Genomic DNA, 21,149 nt, shown 5'->3' on the forward strand with positions numbered 1-21,149 from the left:
TGAAGAGTAATTCTCTAAACAGTGTTGTGTCACTAAGTTACAATAAGAAACATTATGATACAACACAAAGTTTAATATGTTAAGAAACTAACACAAAGTTTAATATGTTAAAAAACATTGTGGATAAAGCTAAACTAAACGTGAAAACGTTTAGTTTAGCTTTATCCACAGTGAAAAGGATTCCAAACGGAGAGACTTTAATATGATATTATAAAGAAAAACTCAAGAATTCAAAAAATATATAAAATTACAATAAATATATAAATAAAAAACGCATTAAATCGGACTTAAATAGTTGTAAATCAACTTTTCATAATAAAAAATAATTTCGATTACGATTTTTAAAACGATTGTAGAAATTGTTGGATTGCCGCGAGTAAACAAATTTTCTAGATAGTTGCGGTTGGATAAACAAATTGCCTAGGTGGTTGTGGTTGGATACTTTTTAACTCGAAATATTCTGTGACCTGGTTTGGAACTTCAGCTAAAACTGCTCGGGCAAGGTCAGCTGGCGATGCCTGAAAATAAAAAGATAGAGGTTAACAATGACATGAAAAAAAATGGATAGAATTATTTACAAAATTCTTTAAAGTTTACAAAGACGTTTTTAAACATAAAATAAGTAAAAAATTGAATAATTTAAATTTTTTACTTATTTTATTTGTAATACAAATGCATATTTCTTTATCTATTAAAGAGTCAATTAGGTAACATGACAACTCATGTTAGTGTTTAATGCAAGATGTTCAAAAACTTTAGAAGCCCCTAACCATTAAAGTATCTTCTTTATATGTCTTAACAAAGTTCCGCTTAGGATAGAAAATAATTTATCAACTTTTTATTTTTATCCAGTTTGAACAATAGCATACAGAGCTTGATTAAAAGCATGCATAATAAATAAATTTTCCCAGTGGACACAAGACGTGTTTAAAACGTCTAAAACATGTAGTAATACGTGTTGACACAAATTTTATAATAAAGCCAATTTAAAAAAGTCAATTAAAAAAGCTTTTCAAAAAAACAAAAGTACGCATAATAAAATAATTTTTTTAAATTTTTTCTCATATAATATATATGTATATATATATATATATATATATATATATATATATATATATATATATATATATATATATATATATAATATATATATATATATACTCAATAATATTCTATTGAAAATATAAAAGTAATATAAATAAAAATAATGAAGAAAAAATATACTTACATGTTTAAAATCTCTAAATGGAACAAACTGCACAATATCGCGGAAAGCTTGTTTCCCGTAAGATGTCGTCAATCTACAATTTTTTTAAAGATATTTTTGCATAAAACTTATAGTATATTGACAGAGTATTATAATCACTACATAGTTTTGGTAGCCAGGAACTAAAAAACGTTGAAAAACTTATGGATTACTTTGAAAAAATAAATCAGGTATTTAAGCTACAACAACTAATCAATCATGAACCTGGAGTCCTCATGTAAAATGGTGGCTAGGGAGTCCGGTGTAAAAAATAATAGATTCAAAAACTTAAAATAGCAAAAAATTCAATTGCTTAAATTATGTAAAAAATAATCTTTTAACAATTCAACTTACTTTCCTTGATCGCAATCCAAAAAATTCATTTGTGAAAAGTCAGCATTTCCCACTCCAACAATAATAAGAGATATTGGAAGATATGATGCATCCACTATTGCTGAAACAGTATCATCCATATCAGAGATGACACCATCAGTCAGTAACAACAACACAAAGTAGTTCTAAATGTTATAAAATTTAAAAGTAAAAAAAATCTAATTATATACAAAAACCCAAAGTAGAAAATAAAAAAAAGTAGTTAGAGGCAAGCAAGATTATTTTTATGAGTAGTGATTCATTTATATATAAAATGATCAATGATATTGCATCATTTCTTGTGAAGGCTTTGTAGGGCTTGTAAGCAGGTTTAAACACATAAACAAGAGCATAAACAAGAGACTAATATTTTTCAAACAACAACTCCTAGACTTCCTTTATGGTGATCTCATGCAAATCATATCTGCAAACAAGGCTATTTTTTTATTAGATGGCTTACAAACTATCTTTCTATTAAGATGGCCTTTATCCCAGCTAGTACTAATGACGTTTTTTTCAACATTCCATTGGTGCAAAAGGTTAACACAATCTTTTGTTTGTGAGTCAGCTGCTATTGACTTTAAATTTTGAATTCTGAAAATTTTTCTTTGCAGACACTAAAGGCTGTTTCCAGAAAGAATTACAGATATTTCAGCAAAATCTGTCAAACAGTTTCATAGCAGCATTCGCAAAACAAGAAACATGACAATGAAATATAGCAAAAATTAAGAAGTATTGAAAAAAATAAAATCCAAAAACATTATTCCTCAGGGAACACAGAAAAATAAGAAAACATTTTGTAAAGTATGAAACCTTTTTCTAATAAACTACAAACTGCATATCTGTATGTCTTGTTACTAATTTTAACTACTCAGTAATAATCCCACTTGACCCCTTATCTCAAAACACAAAAAATTATTACTGTGGCTAAGTTAGTATTTTCCTGGTTTTTTAATGCGTTTGAAGCAAACAGTGTAACATGTTTAATAATAGGAGCCACATTAGTTGGGCCATACAATTGAATAGACTTAACACAATTTTGATATGCCAAATGGATTCCTTGGATTCCTAAATAAAAAAACAGTTAAAGGCTGCGACATTGATAGTTAAATGGGGAACCACACAAGACAGTGTTTTGGTTTGTGACACAAAATATGAAAGTTTTCTAAAGAAGTTAGCATGATAGTTTTTATAAATGAAAAAAAGCTGCATCCTTGAAATAATGAGACAAACGCTCAAGCTTGGCAGCTAGAGCAGGCCCCATCAACAGACCCCATCAACAGACCCCATCAACAGACCCCATCAACAGACCCCACTACATCAACGTTTTTTAGATCTTGTCTAAAAGAAAAAGAGCTTTGTAAGAAAAAACCAGCCCAAATATGACAACAATATTCCATATAAAGTCAAATAGAAATAGATTTATAGAGGTAGGGAATGAAAATAAGAGTAACAAAATGGCAGGCATGATAAAGAGAGGCAACTTAGCAGTTGTTAACTTTTAGTTTAACTTTTTTAACAATGTTAACTTTGCAATGGATTGTTTATATGGTTTGGATGAGAGGTCAGAAGCGAAAAATAGTCTGATAAACCTAAAGTAGAGGATTAGCAGAGTAAAGTAGAGTATAGTACTGTTATTCATCAGAAATATCAACAATGAAATAATTATTAACAACTTAAACAACTGAGTTTTGTTTGGGTTAAAATTCACTGGGAATTGCAAGCCTTAAGCTGTCACAGAAGAGAGATCATATTCAAGATTGGCTTCCTGTTTTATGCAAACAAAATGTGATGACTTTTTTTCAAGACCGAAGTATAAAGTTGAGTTTGTACTGTTGTACATAATTGTGTCATCATCAAATGTACATAATTGTGTCATCAACAAATAGCACTACTTTAGAAGCAAAATTATCAGGAAGATTAATAATATTGATAAAACAACATGGGTCTGGATTGATAGAAAGAGTAAGTTGTTGGAGCTAAGATAAGACAAGCTATAAGTTAAAGACCCCAAAAAGCTTGCTTATGATAGTAAGTAGACTGATTGGACAATAATTATAGATGTTGAAGAAATCTCCAGGGTTTTTAAAATTTGGAACCACAGACATTATTTTTTAACAGGTAAGAATTCAGTTAAAAATTGTTAAATAATTAGGATATTAATGAATAATGTTCACATCTTTGCAAACAGTTCTGCCTAATAATTGGAAAATGTAATATTATTAGACCCATGAATGAGAGTTAAATGTTAGACTTTATTAATGATACTATTGAAATTTTTCAAAAAGATCTAGGACCTAACTCTTGACATAATACGGATTTAGATAACAACAGTCAAAACTTACATATTTTAGTTTAGTGTTTATTTAAAGACTATATAACGCATGTTTCATAAATTAAAAACAAATTAAAAATAATAATTACTAGGCCTAAAAAGGAATTACTAGATCTATAAATATGTTCAATAATCTTAAAATCAACCAATTAAAAGTTATTTACACATTGTTCGAGACATTGAAATCGAACACATTGTTAGTACGGCCTAGTATACAGCTAGTTACACATTGTACTAAACATTAAAATCCAATTTTAGTTAAGGGAATCTTTAAAAAATTGTTTTTTTTTTAATTTAAATGTTTTAAATTAAATATAAATGAATTGGCAATAAAAATAATGATAAAAAGATATACTTTAATATATATGTTATTAGATTTTTTTTAGTTTTACTTTAAAATGACTGTCTGTTGTTCATATTAGTTTTTGTATGTTTTTTAATGCCTCTGTCTTTAACTTTTTAAAAATGTTTCATTTAATATTACTTAGTATAGAGTATTATGAACTTTATTTAAATCATAATTTTTTATAATAATAATAACAATAATAATAATATTGTTTTCTATAATACTTTTTTATTGAATAATAACTATTGAGTTTTGTAATAAAAATAAAGTTTAAGGTTTTTAATAAAATAAAAATTTAAAGACCAGAAACATTTTCAGATATTGCAACTTGCTATCACCTAATTTGCCCCTTGGGGGAAGGTTTTATTAGTTATAGATTTAATGAGGTCATTTTTAAAATTTAAAACATTCATAGGATAGGTTTTTAACTTATAATTTGAAACATAAGTTAATACTGTTTTTAAAAAGAGCTAGGAATGAGCATAATATACTAAGTAATCACTTACAAATATGTCATACTATGTATTTAGATTTAAAATATTTTAAAGAAATAACAAATGTTACTAAAAAATTACAAAAAAATAAACACTATTAATATGCAAATAACAGCTAGTGAAGTCATTTCAAAATTCCAACCTGCACAATATGGATTGCTTGGATTAAAATTTAATGGAAACTCAAAAGATACCTGAAAAAACAACATTAATATTGATTAAATAAAATAAAATTTTTTTTTATCTACTATTGCATATATTTTATCTACTGGTTATAAAACCAGTATTGAACCACACCATATATATTAGAGTTCAGCACCATTGAATCACTCTTTCTTTGCCCTCAAAGCATATGTTTGGAAAAAAAAGGACCTAAAAATGACCCAAAACAGATTACTTTAAGTGTCTTGAGGGCAAAGCTAGCATAAATATTTATGATTTTCTTTTCAGGGTTTAGATAAACATCTGTATTTTTGATTAAAAAAGTATGTTTTTTTTTTCCTTCTCAAAAAACAGTATAATATACATTTTAAATTGGCTAAAAAACGTTTATTATAGGGCGCGGCGTTGTTTTTATAACCTTTTGAACAATTAAGTTCAAACTTTGTTATTTAGATTCATAAAATAGTTTTCAAATGTATATATTCAAAATAAGAATAGAATTACTCATTTTCTTTATGTTTAATACCATTACCAAACAAATGAATATGTTCTTAACTTATAACTACAATATTTGTAATATTATAAGTAGCAATATGAAACACAAATTAAGATATAATGTTTTGTTGAAATTGAAATAAAACTATATAAAATATAGAAAATATTTAAATAATATTTTAAATATTTTTCTGGCTTTTATAATATTTACAAAAATATTCTTGGTTATTTAGATTAATGATAATGATAAATACTAAACCTGCAATAAATATGTATAAAGGAAACGAAAAGTGCAAGTTTGAAATTAAATTTAAGTTAAGATATAATAATAAAAAAAGAAAAGAAATTGTTTATTATTAAAGCAGCTAAACCAGAAGTTACAGGTAATTTCTAGTTAGTAAAAAACTTTTAAAACAATTTAATGTATATTATATATTTAAGATAGAGAGTGATCTAAATTATCTCAAAAAAATATAATGAACAAAAACAAATATGCATTTAGATATTCAACTTCCAACAGGCATATATATACTACAACATCTAGCATACCTGCAATCTACACTGCCTAAAACCAGCAAAAAAATTAGTTTGGTTACATGCTGGTTTTGTAAAAAATTTGAAAGATGTGAAAATATGGATTGTAACTGTGTTTTAGCTTAGGTTAAGAAACCCTGGATAAAAGCAGGGTTTGAAGTTGTTAGTGACACTCAACTACTCAAAAATCTTTTTAAACTTGACGAGCAGTATTCTAATTAAAAAAAAAAAGCTCTCCTAAAGATTTAATAAATCAGAAAAACTTAGAGAACTACTTAAAAAAAGTTTTTTGGGTAGGCAAGCCAGATTTGAAGAATATTAATAGGAGCGACAAAAAAAGATCTGACAAGGATAAGCTTGAAGACTTGATTTTTTTGGAAGATCAGGAAGGAGAAAGAAAGTTTATTCTTAGGACAGAAGATAAGAAATTTAGTAGAAAGGTTAAACTATACAATTAAGAGTATTATTTTTCTTATAAAACATTTCGTTACAATTAATATTATTTTATGCTTGTAGACAGCAAAGAGTAACAGAAAGAAAAATAGAACAAAGGATGTGCAATCAACAAAATCTAACTATGAAATTGAACTCAATTCTGATTTGAGTTCTGATTCATCTTATGATTCTGATTTTGAGCCTAGTAACTATTATCAAAAAGAACCATCTCAATCTAACTGTACAGTAACTGCAGAAACTCCAATAGATGTGTATGCCAGGAACATTGCCCTAATGGCGAAGTTAAGTGATGTTTTGCCAAATGTTTTGCAAAAAATGACAAGTTTCATTTTAACTGAGGCTGGTGTTGAACTTACAGATATACATTGCAGTAAATCAACAGCCTTTAGAAAGATGAAATTAGCAAATGAAAATATGTCAACCTTACCAAAAAAGAATGTAAAAAATGAAATAGAAGCTTTTCCTTATCCATGTGTTATACATTCTGATGGAAAAACTCTTTATAAAATTAATGCAGGAAATAAAGTTCAAGATTGACAGGCTTATAGTTTTTGTGAACTCTTCTTGTAAGGATAAATATACAAGTATCATAAACCTACTCAAGGAATATAAACTTGAATTAAAAGTAGGAGGTCTTTATTTTGATACAACTGCAAGCAATACATGAATCAAAAATGGGTAAATCATAAAGATATCAAACAATTTAAACATGCCTGTTTTCTTGATAAAGCAATTTACTATCTGAAAATGCAGCTTTTGTTTTCTTAACTTGACTTTTTTGATATTGTTGTGTTCAAAAACACAACAATATCAAAAAAGAAATCAAGCTTATTGTGGAGTTTGTGGTTTTATTCCAAGTGATATTTAGAATCAAGTATTGTGCAAAGGCCCCCAACTTAAAGCTATCCTATAAGATATTAAATCTATCCATCAGATGCATCAATTTAGAAATATTTGTTGGAATCCAAAAGCAGTTGATGCTGTGCTCAATTTGCTTTACAAGCACACTTGGTACTTGGACTCAACTATGATTTCACTAGCTCTATTGGATGAGGATTTGCCTTGGCATGAAAAACAAAAAATTACAGCTGTAATTCTTTCATTTAAAATGCCTAAAGCTGAACACTTTAAAATTGAAAAAAAAAAAAGAAAGACATCAGATAAGAGTTAAAAAAAAGCTAGTACAAAGAAAGATCCACCAAGCTTAGCCCCTTTGGTAGATGAGTATTCTCACCTTATGTTTAGTTTTAGTGGTTTAACTAAAGAAAGAATAGAAGACTGGCTTTCACTTCCACCCCAATACTAGCATACACAGTCTTCGTTTAAAATTTTTAAAACTATGCCAATAGCCTTATTGTTGTCAATGACCATTTGAAAAGAGCCGTCGGCATGATGCAGCAATATGTCCATTGTTACAACAAAGAAGAGGAAAAACAAACCAGATTGATATTAGTTGACAGAGTTCGCTCTGTTTTGAGGTTTTCTGGGAAAAGCTCCACTAGTCTTACCAAAAACAGATTATCTTATAGTCTTTCCTTCTTGGCGAAGAAACAAAACACAAACAAAAAAATAAGATTAACTAGATAAATTATAGAAGAAATTTATACAAAATCTTTTTAATATTTGAAAAATATATATTTTTTATTTGATAAGTAATATTGAATTGTGATATGCAAAAATCACATATGTTACAAAATCAACATTTTCAATAAATTTGAAAAAACCTTTTTATTTCTTAAATGTTAATGACTTGTTTCTAAAGACCACTTGAAAACCGCATATTTACTAATGATTTAAGATACTTTGGCACATAAATGATTTTTCTAGAATATCATTGACACAGCACATAAGGAACATTTCTCGCAATAAAATCTCCAAATTTTGAAAAAAAGTAAAAAAAATACGAAGTGTGGTTTTTGAAGATAAATTAATAAATTGTAGTCATAACTTTAAGAGTACTTTATTTTATTCTGATTAAAATATTACAAATAATATCTGTATATAAAATAAGTATTTCTATTCTTATGATGAATATATACATTTGCAAACTATATTATGAATCTAAATAACAAAGTTTGAATTTAATTGTTGAAAAGGTTATAAAAACAAAGCCGCACCACGTAATAACACTTAAAGTAATTTGTTTTTGGGTCCCTTTTTTTCCAAACATGTGCTTTGAGGGCAAGGAAAGATTGGTTCAATGGTGCTAAATTTTTTGTGAGTGAGTTTAAACATATTTGCTTCAAATCTAGATGGTTTGGTTTTTCAAGTTCTAAAATATTTTTTTCCTGAACACCCCTAATTTATATATATATATATATATATATATATATATATATATATATATATATATATATATATATATATATATATATATATATATATATATATATAACTGAATATATATAAACTACTTTATATATATAACTGAATATATATAAAGTCAAACTAAATTATAAAACATTTGTTCGCTTATTTGACAAAACAACAACTTCAACTATAGTTCAATAATTTGATCTATGGTATCTATGGAACCACATTTTACAACTATATATCAATACTTTGGTATCATATAACTATTTTTTACAACAACCAAACACATTATACATTTATTATTCGTTATAAGTCAAATTTAATTTATTTTTTATCTTTATTCATTTTATTTAACTTTTTTATTTTTGTTTAGCAATGGTTTATATTATAAACTATTAAAGTAAATCACTAATGCATAATTATACACTTTTTTAAAGGTTAATGTATTTGAATCTTTTTTTTAATGCAAAATGTTTTTATTTTTGTTTAAACTTTTTGTACTGATTTTATTGCTCAATTTTATTATTCCTAGCAGTAATAAACAGATGTCTGTTTATTAGTGCTTGAAACCATTGTAAAAAGGTTTTATCTAACGCCAAGGTCTGCTATTCTCAGGTAATAAAATCTCGTATCTCACCTCGAAAATTAGGCTCTCGTGACTTCTAGAGAATCTTTAATAGTATTAATAATAAGGGGAAATCTTTAATTCCACCTCTCTTGTATTGTTCAGACTTTGTCAACTCACCTAAAGACAAAGCTGAATTTTTTGCTAAAAACTTTTCATCAATATCATCTCTTGATTCCACTATTTGCATTCTACCTGATATTGCCAACAAACAGGATGATCCATTGCTTGACATTCGTATCACTCCAGCTTCTGTATCTAAAGTGATTTCCTTCTCAGACTCTTCTACAGCTTGTGGCCCGGACAACATACCTGTTATTGTCTTACAAAAGTGTTCTCCGGAGCTGTCGTCCATACTCTCAAAACTATTCAACAAGTGCTTATCAGAGTATTATTTTCCAGCCTGCTAGAAAGCAGCATCTGTAATCCTTATTTTCAAAAATTCTGGAGAGCGATCTGATTCGTCTAACTACCGTCCCATTAGTCTTCTTCTTATCATAAGCAAGGTTTTTGAATCTTTAATTAACAAACACTTAATTTCTAATCTTGAATCTAATATCTTACTTTCTGACCATCAATATAGATTTCGATCTTCTCGTTCTACTGCCAATTTGCTAACAGTAATAACCGATAGGTTTTATTGTGCACTTGATAAAGGTGGAGAGGTTAAGGCCATTGCTCTTGATATTTCAAATGGTTTTGATAAAGTTTGCCATGCTGGTCTTCTCCATAAACTTTCTTCTTATGGTGTATCTGGTAACATTTTTGGGATTATTGAAGCCTTTCTTTCCAATCGTAGTATAAAAGTCGTCCTCAATGGACAGCACTCTTCTTCTTATTCTGTAACTTCAGGGGTTCCTCAAGGTTCTATCCTCGGCCCTATACTCTTTTTAATTTACATTATCGATCTTCCAGATACTCTTATATCTAAGGTGGCATTGTTTGCAGATGATACTACCATTTATTCTTGTCGCGATAAGAAGCCAACACTCTCTGATTGCTTGCAGGGGGCATTTGAGCTTGAAAAGGATCTCACTTCTGCTACAGCATGGGGCTCACAATGGCTGGTAAACTTCAATAGAGATAAAACTCAATAGAGATAAAAAAATTTTCAGCAATCGTTATTGCAATTATTTAGGTATTCCTATATTTATGAACGGTAATGTACTCGATGAGTCATCTACTCTTCATCTTCTAGGATTAACTCATACTTCCGATCTTTCTTGGAAACCATATATCAAATCTGTTGCAAAATTAGCATCTGCTATGGTTGCATCTCTTTATCGAGCTCGACATTTTCTTACTTCAGATTCTTTGTAAACATAGTTGGACCTGCTCTTGCAGCCAACCTCCAACCATTATCACATTGTCTTAATGTTGCTTCTCTTCCTCTTTTCTGCAAATACTATAATGGACACTGCTTTAACGAGCTAGCATCTCTTGTGCCATCTACTAAAATTCATTATTGCGTTACTCCTCATTTAATTAAGTCTCACCCTTTTTCTGTGACTGTTTTAAGTGCTCCAAAAACTCTTATTTGTCTAGTTTTTAAGTTGTCCGTCAATCGTTATCTTGCTCTACAATCTTTATCTTTTTTCTTCCAGTAACTTCCAACTTTAATTAGTGGTTGCTTGCAGCCTTGTTGGAAGCGAAGATGTTTAAAAAAAACAAAAACAAAAAAAAAGGTACATATGTTAAGAGAAGACGTAAATAAATTTATCAGAATAAAAGTAACATTTATAGACCTTACTTTTTCATAACAAAAATATACCTTACTTTTTCAAATTTAACTGTAATGGGGAGAAGGATCAAAGTCATACATTTCTAAGACTAATTCAGTAAAAGATTATAGAGAATTAAGCGGGGCGATTGCATAGAAAATAGTTTATTATTTATTTATTACATGTTACATGGTTTAGTAACAATGCCACAAACTTTAGAGCCATATAAACTTTACAAGATGATGAAAATGAGGGTATTCGATTGCGACAAAATGATCATTTATATATTTTTATGTTTTATTTTTAGAGGCAGGAAGTAAAAATAAAAAAGTTAGATTTTCTTAGTATTCATTTTTTTCTTTTGTTTTAATCAAAAAAATTTAGCCCAAACATTTTTTTAAATCATTCTCTTTAATATGAACACAACATGTCTCAGAGGTTTGGGATGCCTTTAAAGAGAGTAAAATGTTTATTTTACAACATTAAGGTTATAAAAATATAACATAATGTTATTAAAAGCAAACAAATATGAACTCATTTCTTAATAACTAATTAACTCGTTAATTCAATTAACTCGTTTCTTGTCACAACATCGTAACACTTTAGTAACAAGTTCCATATGAGTCGTTACAAAACTTCTCCCCCCCTAAAGAATATAAAGATCTTTACCCTAGTGAGGCTATACCACTATTATCATTTGTATGGAGTCATAAGAGTCCACAAGCCTGAAAAAATACGATGCAAGTTATCGCTAACACTATTGGCATGGCTACATACAAAATTTCAAAGTTCTTAATTGATATGTTACAACCCATCCTCAATAAGAACAATACACATTTAAAAAACTCTTAACAATTTGTAAACTTAGCTAAATCACGGTATAATGACAAAGATGAAATCTAAGTGTCTTGATATTATTAATTATATCTTTCAATCCCAGTAAAGAAAGCATTAAATGTCCTTATTGAGTGATTACAATATGATCCTATTTTTATATCAAAATTTACCTTTGATGAAATAAAAACACTTTTAGATATATGCCTTTTGGATTGTTATTTTTTATTTGAACACGACATTTATGAACTAGAAGATTCTGGATCTATAACCAGACTGGTTATAAGCACAAGTAGCCTCCTCATCTGCATATATATCTCTGCATATATATATATATATATATATATATATATATATATATATATATATATATATATATATATATATATATATATATATATATATCTATATATCTATATATATATATATTTATATATTTATATATATATATATATGTATATATATATATATATATATATATATATATATATATATATACATATATATACATGAATTTCCTGATTGAAATATATATTGTTTAATGTATATTTTAAATATTTTTATAAATACATATTAAAATAACTTACTGATAAAAGTATATGCTTGGTAATTAGAGTCATACTTCTTATTTAGAAAGTTTAAATAATAGGATAGATAATAAACAGCTGAGATAAAAACTTCATAAAAATGGCAAAAAAAATTATTTTTTGCTTTTAATTATTAATAAATTGAAAAAATCTTTTTCATAATTTTTATATAAATTTTGTAATTATATATATTTTATATATATCTTATAATTTATATATATTTTAAAAATAAAACTTTACTAAAATTTTATTTATCAGTAATTTTGTTATATATTGTTATGATTGTCTCTCAACCCTTTAACCAGGGCAGTACTCCAAGGAATTTAGCAGTGTTCTGACTTTTTACCTATTGCTTGAAAACTATGTGTACTTAATTTAACAAAATAAATTTTGAAACTTACATTAAACCCAGGGGGTATTTTAGCTCCAAAACCAAGTGCAGGAAATAGTTTATCACTAAAAAAAAAAAAAAAACTAGAAAAAAACAACAACTTATAAATCACATTGCTATCAATTTGTCTATCTATTAACATCTTTTAACTATCAATTTGTCTATCTATTGACATATCTTAATCTGTTCATATGTATAAGGTGTTCAAAGTTTAACCAAGTTAAACCAAGCAACCAAGTAGGCTGAAATTTTATTATTTTGAACCATCACAAAAAAAAAAACAACCAAAAGATAAATTTTTTATCTTATTCCTGTCTTTTTTATCTTATTTCAGTCCAACCATATAAGTGTAATGAAGAATCACACTCAAAAGTTTACATTTTAAATAGGTCTCTCTGGTCTCCCATATATCTCAAGAGTTTTTTAGTAGTTTAAAAATTAAAAAATACCTGAAAAAAATTTAACTTTTTCAATAAATTTATTTGTTAATTATATTTTTTATATAATTATTTTATCGTATTATTTGTATACATATCATTTTAATTTAATATAAAATAAAATTTAACTTAATATAAAATAAAATAATTTTTTTTTCCCATAAGAAAACTCATTGAAAGTTTTTTGTTTTTAATTTATTTATAATTTTATTGGTTTGTTTTTATAATTTTATTGGTTTGTTTTTATTTTAACGATTAAAAGAAGTATTCTTGCTTAATTGCACCATTCAACTTTCTTTTTTAAAGAGCATAACAAATGACTCTTTGCAAATTTTTTAGTAGTTTTAAAATATATATCATCACAAATTTGTGGTCACTTAAATCTTTTTAATGTCTTGTATCGTCACTTAAATCTTAAGCTGAACTTCAAAAGCTCACCAATAAAGATGTTTAAAGTAAATAAACATTTTCAAAACTTTTATATATTTACTTATTTGAAAGCTAAAATGTTATTAGCCAATGTATATAAAGAAGAAAAGTCTTTCAAAATAACTAAACTCTAACAATTTAGAAAGTTTATAAAATTAAAACTAATCTATGTTTTTTGATCTTCATGCAGGTTGCTTTGCATGACCTCAGTATTGTAAATAGTAAAAATATTTTTTTTTTCTTTTGCCCTAACATCTGATATTATAATATATTAACCGCAACAGAATAGTTTTTAAAGAATTTGACTAATAATCTTCATTGAATTTCGGTAAATTCATTTCATTCTTTATTGAACTGACGATTTTGAAAATGCAAACTATAAAAGTTCAGTATTTTTACCTATTAATTTTTATTTTCAATAAATTTTTATCAAATCTATTTTGGAGCTTATAAATAATAACTGCTCTGATGTCTCCTTTAATTAACTGATTTCAACTTGATTACCGTAAAAGTATACAACATTTTAACTCAAAAAAACTATTGTTAAATAAATGTTAAATTTTTTCTTCAAAAGCAAACATATCTAACATGCATATCATGGTGACAGGTAACACACGAGTACAATAAAATTAAAAATGAAATTATAAAATTGGAAAATAGTGAAATTGCCATGTCATTAATTTTTTCCGTTAATGCACTTTATTAAACCATGCTACAAGTTTTACAATGCTACAAATTATACAAATCCATTAGCAACTCACCTATCATAGTCTTGACATACTTCTCCCACTGCAATAAGTGCTTGCTCATACTCATTTCGTTGGTAAGGATTAATGTAATGAAGAGATGAAGGATTTAATGGATCAAGGTTTGAAGCAGTAAAATCTACACCAACCTAATAAAAAAAACTTGTGTAAAATTGTAAAATTTAACTTGTGCAAAATTTTGACTTCAATTTCAATTCTGAACAAAATCAGAGATGAAGAGTCAAAAACAACATCAGAAACATATTTAAAAAACTTATGCAGAAGTATTGAAACCAATTGATCAAATTTGGGTAGTTAGACATTTGCTTGAAGATATCAAGGCAGTATAATAAACTAGCTGGAGTAAATACAAAGCTGAAAATTGTTTAAAACTGTTGTACAGTCTTAGTAGTAAAATTATTCCAGTGGCAAGTCAAAATGGTGCCTTTGCATAAAAAAAGATGAAATTTTTTTTTTTAAAAACAAATAGCTATATTTTAAATATAGAATAAAAAATATATTTTTGTAAATCCATCAAAAATACCTAATATCTTTATATATAATACTTTAAAATCTATTGAAAAAAATTCTCTTTTATTAGATGGTAGCTCACCCATACGATCTGTCTGCAACAGAATAATGTAAAAATCTACTACCGTTTATAGGATTTAAAGTAATGCTATCACAGCAAAACTGGCAAAAAATTTGTTTTTTGTTGCCAGTATGTGTGTGTATGTATGTGTGTGTGTGTGTGTGTATATATATAATAATTCTAATCTAGAAACTCTAATCTAAACATATATTAATTCTAATCTAGAAACTCTAATTTAAACATATATTAATTCTAAACAAGAAAACTATTAATAGTTGTTTCAAAAAACACAACATAAAAAAATAACTATAAACTGACTCTAAATCAGTAAATATTGTTTAACAACTTTTCCAAACTTTTACTTTTTATTTGCAATGCCAGATTACTTATGAGATTTTGAAACAACATCATTGAATAGTTTAAAAAAAAAGAGTAGAATCTGATTGGTTAATTATAAATTATGATAATTATACAGTATTTTATTTAAAATTATGTTACTACAATGACAGTTCCTTGAAAAAGACCTACTTTTACTATGAACACCTTCCATCTACAAAATACCTCTCTGAATATATACATTTAATAACCCTGACGCTCTTTGTTTAAAACTAAAACTGTTTTAAAATATGGAATAGACTCAAAACTGTTTTGGTTAATCTACCTAATACTTGTCATTTTTAAAAATTAATCCAATGCTGGAGCTATTGAAACTGAAATTAGGCAACAGTTAACGTGTTAACATGATCCAAAACCATATAAGAATTGTTGGCAATTTAAATAAGAAGCAATTAATTGCTGGTTTAGGACAATACAAATAATAAAACAGCCTTCATTGCAAGATGGTCAGCTAACTTAATAAAAAAAAAATAATTTATAAAAAGTATTTTAAAATAAAATCCATTACATTACTTAAAAGTACTAACTTCAAGATTTTTTAAGTTAAAAATGAAAGTAATCAAATCATATTTGACAGCACTCAATAACATTTGTATATGTATGTATTCTTTTTTAGAAAAACAAGAAAGATTGCTGCCCCATCCCAAATATATATATATATATATATATATATATATATATATATATATATATATATATATATATATATATATATATATATATATATATATATATATATATATATATATATTATTAGTAGTAGTAGTAATAAAAATGAATGCACATTTATACAATTTGATATTAATAATTTTTACCCCTTAATTACAGCAGAAATTTTAGATAAAACAATAGAATTTGGAAAAACCCACACTGAAATTACAGACGACACTATTCGTCTAATTAAACATTGCAGAAAAACTTTACTCTATTTTAATAATGAGACATGGAAGAAAAAAACCACGCACGAATGCTTTGATGTAACAATGGGAAGTTACGACGGAGCAGAAATTTGCGAATTTGTAGGCTTATATATTTTAAATTCCCTAGCTAAAATAGTTCATTTTAATCAATTAGGCTTGTACCGCGATGATGGGTTAGTAATAATGCAAAAAAAATCAGGGCCTTAACTTGACAAAGTCAGAAAAAATATTATAGAAATTTTCAAAAACATTGGCTTCCAAATTGAGATAAACATTAATTTTAAAAATTGTGAATTTTCTTGATGTCACATTTAACCTCTTGGAAAATTCTTATAGGCCTTATAAAAAAACTAATGATGAATTATCATATATTAATATAAATTCGAATCATCCTCCTCAAATCTTTAAACAAATTCCCATTTTAATTAACAATAGAGTTAATCAAAACTCCTCTAATGAAAATATTTTTAACTCTTCCAAACGCGTGTATGAAGATTCTCTTAAAAAAATCGGATTTAAAAATTTCGAGCTAAAATTTGAAACAAAAATTGCAAAAAAGGGAAATAGAAATAGATTTAATTTGGTTCAACCCTCCGTACAGCAAAAATGTTTCAACAAACATTGGAAAAGCGTTTTTAAAATTAGTTGACAAACATTTCCCTCCCTCTAATAAATTGCACAAAATTTTTAACAGAAACACTATTAAAGTAAGCTATAGATGTACAAAAAGTATTGAAAGAATTATAAAAGGCCATAATTTTGCATTGATTAATAAAAATGAATTTCTCAAAGAAAAAAATACTGAAAATTGTAACTGCAAGCAAAAACTCGACTGCCCTATGAATGGCAAATGCTTATCAAAAAATCTTATTTACAAATGCATTGTTTCCTCGCAAAACAACCCTGATAAACATTATATTGGCTTAACCGAGGGCAAATGGAAAAAACGTTATGCCAATCACAAACAATCTTTTAAACATAAAAAATACTCAAAAGAGACTATGCTGTCTAAATATATTTGGCAACTAAAAGAAAAAAATATAAATTTTAAATTAAACTGGTCTATCCTAAAAACTGCGCTTGCCTATAGCAACATTTCCAAAAAATGTATACTATGTTTACAAGAAAAATTTGAAATTATTACTCATTTAGATCAAGAAAATTTACTGAATAAAAATTCAGAATTAATTTCTAAATGCAGACATGAAAAAAAGTTCCTTTTAAAAAACTATAAAAACAAATGACCAGTCCAAATTTATCCTAATTCTAAATAATTCTTTTCATGATTTTTTAATTATCTAATGTAGTTGATGCAACTTCCTGGTTGCAAAATACTACAGTTATTACATAATTAATTATAACAATTCCTAACTTCCTGTGAAATAATTTTTTTTATAATTTGAAAATTTTTTTATGTTTAGACATTCTTCCTGATGAACCTACTGATGGTGAAACACAGTGTTGAAGTAATCAAAAATTAGATAAATGTTTTTACTAATTTTTTATAGCTCTGTTCTTTTAGAACATTGAGCACTCTGTTTGTAGAATACACTAACATAATTTATATATATATATATATATATATATATATATATATATATATATATATATATATATATATATATATATATATATATATATATATATATATATATATATACACACATATACATACATAGGTCCAACACAAATATATTCTGCAGACTAATTATGGGTACAAATACTAACTTAAAGTGTGCAAAATATATTTGCATCTTCATTTGTTACTAAATAAACAGTAGTAGACAAAAACATGAATATAAATATTTACTAATTTAAATATATAACTATATAAGAAACATATAACTATAACTTTTATTTAGTTCTTACCGTGAAATTGATTTGGCATCCTCCCAAAATATAATCTAGAAAAGTTGGCTTTTTAAAAACCTTGAAATAAATAAAAAAAATAAAAAATTAACAACAATTTTTATAGATAAAAAAAACAAAAACTTATCAGCATAAAAAGTCATCCATCTAGTATGCATGCAACAAGCATTTGTATTATTTGTATTATCATAAACAAATGTGTTTTTTTACTTTCAGATTAATCCAAATACATTTTTTACATTTTAATATTTTTTAAGTTTAGCTTAACTTTATTTTCTCAGAAATAAAAATAACGACATAAAATTTTATAAACATACAGTGGAGTGCAAAAAAAAGCCACACTAACATCTAAGATGTCTACTTTTAAGGGTAAAATGTTCGGACTAAATGGAAAAATTAGACAATAAAATTAACAAAAATTAGGCAATAAAAATACAAGACAGAAAAAATGTTTACATGTATACTAACAATTACAAATATAAAATCTTTACTCTACAGCCTTAGGAATTAGGGTCAGCATTTGCCACCTAATTTGCTGACCTAACCGCCAGCCTATAAGTGTTTGAGGTCTACAAAAAATCGCCAACCTCGCTACTATGTTTTATAATAACCACATTATTTTCGCCAACCTGATGCAGACCTTTAATAGTTTAAGATCAGCAATTTATTGCCAACGTCATTTTTTTTTTTAATTCTGAAGGCTGAATGTATCAATACATCAATTAAAAACTATGGTAAAATTCACAGTAAAAGGATGAGAATTAATTGAAAGATGAGTAACACAAGAAATAATTTTAGTAGATGGCACAAGCGATGCTTGCTCTTTAGAACAGCAACCATTATAGCATTTATCAAAAAGAGAAAAAGAAGCAATATTACGACAACATGATAATGGTTGAACATTGCGTGCAATAGCAGGTTCAACTATGTTTACAATGCTAATTTTGAAAAGGATTTGATTTATGCTTTCTAAGAAAATTAATCCTAGAAGACGAAGGATAGATGACTCATTGAGTATATTACCCTTCATAAATATAAGAAGATCTAGATTGTTGTGATAACATTTAGCTGAAAAAAATTTAGTTTTGTCTGAATTAAAGGTCCAGCAGCGGCTAACCCCAATAACTTAAGGCAGTTTTGGACATTTCCTGATTGTTGGCAGTTGTTATGTCTGAAGAAAACAGAAGGGAAAACATTGTAAGACTAAGATAAGCTGTATGCGAAAATGAATAAAAATTATCCTTTAGTTTTCGTATATACTATCACTTAAAACTAAATAATATTAGGTTGATGCCTAATTATTAAATGTGTTTTAGTACCACTATTTTAAGACCAAGTTGACTTTTATCCTCCATTATTTAAATTTATCCTCTATTATTTTATGATTTTATACTCCATTATAAATAATGAAACTTGTTCTGAGAGTATTTTCATGAATTGTCCTTTTATAAATTTTTTTATTCTTTTTGGACTTCAAAAAACATGCAACAATTATGCATCAACATAATGCTATCACTAAAACTTTTGTCTTTTTTTGATAATAGTCATAATATTTTTTTAATAATAATCATAATAATTTTTTGCATACACATAAAACAATATATTTATTCATAATATAAATACTACAGGGCTTGTTATAATAAAGAATTAACTGCTCTGCACGAATGAACACTTGAACAACTAGAATATAAACAAAGTTGTGGTGTAAGAAAAAATGTATGTTAAGCTAGTTGCAACTTGCAACTTTCAAAATTATATCTCAAGATTCAAAAGGCTATTAAAACCAATATCTGATTATAAAATCAAATCCCACTAATTCACTCTGTAAATGCAACATGAAAAAAGCTTTGTTTAAGTGCACTGTAAAAAAATCTGTTAGAAAAATTAATAAATTGCGTAAATTTTGAAATTCTGTTAACTAAACAGATTAAAATTATTTAAGGATAATTCTTTTGTACAGTTTTCAAAATATTGTTAGTTGTGTGTTTTTTTAGACCTTATAGTCTTTAAATTGTAAAAAATGTTTTTTTTTTTAATACTATTAAAAAAGCAATATTGTAATGCAGTAATACTATTTAAAAAGCAATAGTGTAATGCAGTAATACTATTTAAAAAGCAATATTGTAATGCAGTAATACTATTTAAAAAGCAATAGTGTAATGCAGTAATACTATTTACAAAGCAATAGTGTAATGCAGTAATACTATTTACAAAGCAATAGTGTAATGCAGTAATACTATTTAAAAAGCAATAGTGTAATGCATTAATACTATTAAAAAAATAATATTTAATGCAGTAATACATTTTAATAATAGTACGAATAACAATGAACTATTACTATGTAATTATATATAATAATATAATATATAATAATATATATATATATATATATATATATATATATATATATATATATATATATATATATATATATATATATATATAATAAGATAGTGTTATTACAATGTATTATTAATATGTAATAATATTAATATATTATTATTACTGTAATATACATTATTATTCTTATATTAATATTATACTATTATTACTATGTAATAATAATATACTATTATTACAATATATTATTACTGTCATAAAAATAGTACATTAATGATATTATTTTTATGTTGATTTGTAATTTACAGGTAAAAAAAAGTATAAAATTAATAAAAAGTATTACAAAAAAAAAACAGTTTATGTTATTTTTTATACTTTTTTCTCTCACAATGACTTGATCATGGAAAAATTGTGTTAGATTTATTAAGTTATGTTCAAATAGATAAATTATTGGTTTTTTGTTTTTTTATTTTTTGAATTAATTAGTCTCCTGCATTAGAAATATTTAA

At 26.1% G+C, this 21,149-nt stretch overlaps 1 protein-coding gene across 1 annotated transcript in view; it reads right to left on the reverse strand.

The window, feature by feature from the left end:
* Nucleotides 1-357: 357 nt before the first annotated feature.
* Nucleotides 358-21,149, reverse strand: part of LOC100201684 (copine-3) — a 36,599-nt gene continuing 15,807 nt past the window's right edge. The window contains exons 9-16 of the mRNA XM_065799441.1: nt 18,301-18,360; nt 14,539-14,672; nt 12,922-12,976; nt 4,936-4,987; nt 2,541-2,686; nt 1,601-1,764; nt 1,229-1,301; nt 358-518 (exon numbers count right to left, since the gene is read on the reverse strand). Coding sequence (XP_065655513.1) covers nt 390-518; nt 1,229-1,301; nt 1,601-1,764; nt 2,541-2,686; nt 4,936-4,987; nt 12,922-12,976; nt 14,539-14,672; nt 18,301-18,360 — 813 coding nt within the window. The 3' untranslated portion in view covers nt 358-389. The remainder of the gene's footprint in view (nt 519-1,228; nt 1,302-1,600; nt 1,765-2,540; nt 2,687-4,935; nt 4,988-12,921; nt 12,977-14,538; nt 14,673-18,300; nt 18,361-21,149) is intronic.

Source organism: Hydra vulgaris, chromosome 06 (genome assembly GCF_038396675.1).
Source record: "Hydra vulgaris chromosome 06, alternate assembly HydraT2T_AEP".
Lineage (NCBI taxonomy): Eukaryota > Metazoa > Cnidaria > Hydrozoa > Anthoathecata > Hydridae > Hydra > Hydra vulgaris.